Source organism: Coregonus clupeaformis, chromosome 12 (assembly GCF_020615455.1).
Source record: "Coregonus clupeaformis isolate EN_2021a chromosome 12, ASM2061545v1, whole genome shotgun sequence".
Taxonomy (NCBI): Eukaryota; Metazoa; Chordata; class Actinopteri; order Salmoniformes; family Salmonidae; genus Coregonus; species Coregonus clupeaformis.
The window spans coordinates 34,094,461-34,099,086 of record NC_059203.1 but is presented as its reverse complement, the minus strand read 5'-3'; the positions used below and the strand labels follow the sequence as shown (position 1 = coordinate 34,099,086).

General features: G+C 39.3%; 1 protein-coding gene across 1 annotated transcript; it reads right to left on the bottom strand.

The window, feature by feature from the left end:
* Positions 1–344: 344 nt before the first annotated feature.
* cd8b (cd8 beta) lies at positions 345–3,969 on the bottom strand. The gene is given in 7 exon segments (XM_041893006.2): positions 345–733; positions 1,053–1,622; positions 1,854–1,946; positions 2,419–2,523; positions 2,526–2,674; positions 2,676–2,763; positions 3,838–3,969. Coding segments are annotated over 6 exon segments (606 nt in total). The 5' UTR covers positions 3,887–3,969; the 3' UTR covers positions 345–733; positions 1,053–1,500.
* Between the last annotated feature and the right edge of the window lie 657 nt (positions 3,970–4,626).

Here is a 4,626-nt window from a genome sequence, read left to right as displayed (position 1 = left end):
ATTGAAATGCTACAGGTGTGCATGCTGTTTTATACAAGCGTTATCTTTATGTTTATCATGTAGACTAATATTGTGGTTGACATCAATAAATACTATATATATATATATATACAGTGTTACAGAATGTCCCTGCTCTCCGCAATATGAAGTGAAATGGTGGAGAGCAGGCTTGATTATGTTTCTGTTTAAACACACACAGTCAGATTAGAAGTCTCCTACTCAACAGCTAAACAAGGAAATCCCCCCACACACACACACACACACACTCTCTCTCTTCTGGTCCCTTGGATAAGATGACAGTACGTAGACATGAAGTAATGTTTTTTTTTTTTTAAATAGCTTTTATTTATCATCAATACATGATAAACACATCCAATAATCATGACATTAGGCTACCACAGCAGAATGCATAGCATTGGTGCTATAATAGCACATGCGAGAGTAATACCTGTTCAATATAAAGGTTTTATATTTGATACATCCCCTTAATTACAAATCCATATCCAGAGACATTAACATTGTGAACAGAATCCTAAGACTTTTCTTTTAGACAGTTGGTACTTCATGTTGGTTCATCGTCGTAATGAACAAAGAATTGTAAAGGAAGATGCTGATAAAACGGTCTTCAGATTCATAAAGTGGAAGGAGATCCCTGTAAGGACACATACAGTAAATACAGCACTGTCTCTGAGTCTGCAGTGTGGGCGCTCTGAATGACTTCAACGGTCCTTTCCTGTGAGGCAGATACAAATAGTCAAATAGATGAATACAGGGACAAAGACAGTGTCAATTATAGAGAAAGACTGATCAATCACATGTAATCGTATTCATTGTAATCTTATTCATTGTGATCTAAAAGGCCAAAGTGATCCTACTCTGAGACGCTTTATGAATACAGGCTCAGATCTACTTCTGAGAAAAAGAGTAAGTCACAGAGATTGATACAGAAGCAGGAAGATATATTTTATGGTGTTGTGAGAAAAGGGGAGAGGAGGAGAGGAGAAGTGGAAGATGTCATCACAACCTTGTGAAGTTTACACATGAGAACTTACTTGGCAAACTGATGTCGACACTTTTTGGGTAGTCCTGTAGCACATACAAAAAACGAATTCAGAACAACATCATAGTAACTGTAATAAACATGAGTACATTACTGCCTCCCCCATGTATATAGCTATCCCATACAGAATGCATACATTTGGTTATTGTTGTTTACGTCCAAGTGCACTTTATTGCCTTTGCTTTGTCAAACATCTGAAATGTTGTTTGTGGCTGTTCAGGCCGCTGAGGCTGGGTTCCTAATATATTATGCTTACTTGTAACTCAAGTTTTCACACAAATATTCCTTTGACAACAATGCACAGTTTATGCGAAAGTCCAAGTTAAGCATCCGCATCTCAAGTATGGCTTTGGCCCTGTATGACCAGCATCTTTGACAATTGACTATGCTAATTACAAACAGCACTGGAGCACATTCCTTGTTGGTTCTGCTATATTGCTTTATCTGAAGGCAAGGAAGGAGAGAAGTCGCTCAAGGCTGAAGTAGTACAGTGTGGAGCTCAAAGCCACAGCCAGGGCCAGTAGTACTCCAACCAAAGGCCAGAGAACCTTGGAGCCACAGCCTGGAAGACAACAGAAAACCTGTTAAACAATGTTTAAACAGCTGGGACGTATATCGTATCAACGTGACTAGTTACATAACATTGGGGTTACAGACATAACCCTGGTTCTCCAAAAGAGAGAACGAGATGTCACCAATTTATGGGATGATCTAATGTGGATTTAGCTTAACACATTCAACTTGTTACAACAAACAACTTATTGGACAGACTCGTTAAACTTATGAACCTTACCTTTTGGGGTTTGTTAGTTGCATTTGGTGCAGCAGCCGTTTGGGATGCCTTGGGGCTGGGGCTTTGTGATGGGGGGTAATGTTGGCCGAGTTTCTGGTGTTTTACAATATGATGGATGTAAAACACACTGTGAGCGAGACAAAATACACTAAAGATCATTGAAGGAGATTTGGACAGATGAAGAAGCTGAGACGGTAACTCAACTGGCGCAAGGGAATATTAACTTCTAATTGCTTTTTCTTTTCGATAACAAGGCTGAATTGCCCACTGACGTCCTGACTTCACTAGAAATTAAATGAATTCCAACTCAGCTCTGTGAAGAGAGACAAAGCAAAATCTGAATTAAACTGTTTTGGTAGAATATTGAAAATCAGGAAATTGGTCTGTTCTCAGGCCATTAAAAAAATTATAAAGTAGTATAGTGTAAGAGAGTGCATTCCATTGTTGTGTAACTAGTTCTAGCTCGGAAATATTGGAATTCTGGATTAATTCAGGAATCATCTCTAATCAGCCATAAGAAGAATGGGAAATGTCAGTGCCATGCAGGAAAATGGGTTCCTCTCACCTCCAGGTCTGAGAAGAACTCCTGGCCTCCACAGCTCATTCTCTTTCTGGTTCTGGAGCATACAGGAGTACAGCCCTGCATCCTCTGCCATTATGTTAATGAGGGCAGTGTGAAAGTAATCTTGCTTCCACCATCTCGCTGACTGGCCTTGAACCGGTGTTGGTCCACACCGTGTTTGTGGATGGTCCGGCCAGCATTGTTGAGTCTGAGAAGGAACTGGAAGCCGAGGTTGCCATGGAGAGTGCGGAACCAGAAGGCGGCTGGAACACTCACAGGTGAGGACCTCTGTGTCATTGATCCGGGGGTAGCGGACGAAGTCGGACTCTTTTGGTGTCTGGCTGGACACTGGGATAGGAGACGCGAATGGAGGTTTAGTTTGGCTAAACAAACTTCCACCACATCAAAGGAAACATACAGTATATAAACAATACTGATGGAATAAGGTCCTATTGACATTTGTGCGTGCTGGACAGAGATCAAAATAATAAGAAGACATGATGGATGTCCGTAACACGTATGCTGTCCTACAATATTTTCACCTGACAAAGAGCCGTATAAGTTTGAAACATTGTCTGCTTGTGCGTCAATGTAATTAAATGATTGTGCTTTCACCAGATTTTGTGAAAACCTGTTTATTTAAATCAGATAAATTATACTTGAAATACATATAGTAAGTTAGAAAGACAGAAAGAAAACAGAAGGTTTGAGACTGCTCCATGTAAAATGAAGCAAATAATCTAAACATGCACAAACCAACACTATCATCAAACCAGTAGTTTTGCAAGAGTGGAAATGTTAAATGATAGCACCTTGGAACCATGAAGAAACACAAATAAAAGGTTAGAGGAGAGACTTCTCTATCGAGGCGACATTATGAAGCAAACATTGTGTTAGACACTGCTGAACTGTTTCGCTTGGCTTCTTTATATGTAATGTCCACAGAAATATGTATAAATATCTTAACTGCAGAGCTTTCGTTAGATTTAAGAATACCTCTTGGTCGTCTTTGAATTTCAGTCATGTCTTGGAGACAATATTGAGGGTCTGTGCATTTTGGCTCCAGCATACTGTTTTTATTTACTGTTATTCGATCATCACAGACTAAAACAACATATCACTCAAATCACTTAAATATTTTAAAGAACTTTATATAAAGAAACTTAAAGAAAACACAGGGGCCTCTACAACGCTCCATTAACTCCCTTAACCTTTTCTGGTGTGAAACCTTATTGCAAAAATACACAAGACTAGTCAGAAATAACGACCTTTCCACAAATGGAATGATAAGCAAATAACAAATAACACACACACTTAACACTCTGACTTGCACTCGGTGTCAAGGTAGGTCTAATCCTGTTCCTGAGACCTCAACAGAGAATAACTTGTTGACAGTGGGTAGACAGAATATTGCGGTCCTACCTGTTGTCCACAAACACACCACTGTCCATACCATTCCCAATGGGGTCATCTTGAGTGGTTGTGGACTTGTGGTGTTTGTCTCGAGTGTTAGTTGGGGGTCGGTGAAAGTGCTTTATTTTCCCTTAATGCATCTGCCAGAGAACAGGGGAGGAACTGAAGTGTCACCTGGGTAACACCCCTATGTGACAACATGCAGCCACACACCAGGCCTATCAGAGAGCGAGCCACACACACACTTGTAATGTAGAGATGAGATGATATTCAATGTATGTGTAATTTTTCCCCAAATAAGAAATAATCTTTATATGCTCTTGTTGATTGTTTGGAAGGCTTTGTCTGTATTTGTCACTTAAGAGATCACTGTATCATACACTATTAACACATAAATAAAAAATATAAAAAATAACTTTGGAAGTTTGTATATGGTCTTTAACCAAATCTCTACTTTTGATAAAAATGGCATGCTGTAGAATTGTCCACACACTTTTTTTGTGATTTCACTTGGTTTTGAGAAACTTACTCCACCAGCGATAGCCTTCATCAGGGATATAGCCTACTGCTACTGCTTTGCAGTATACGAGATGCTACACAAAGATGTATCTATTCAGAATAAAGTAACACTCATGGAGCAACAGAAAGTGAACAGTTTCATAATATCAACAATGACTTTCCTCTATGTCCCAACCCATGGACTTCTAGAACCACTGGCAGAGAAATTTCAGTCAAGGTCGAAAGTATTTAGAGTCTGTATAAATAGTGCTTGTCAACACTATTTTAGTACTATATTGT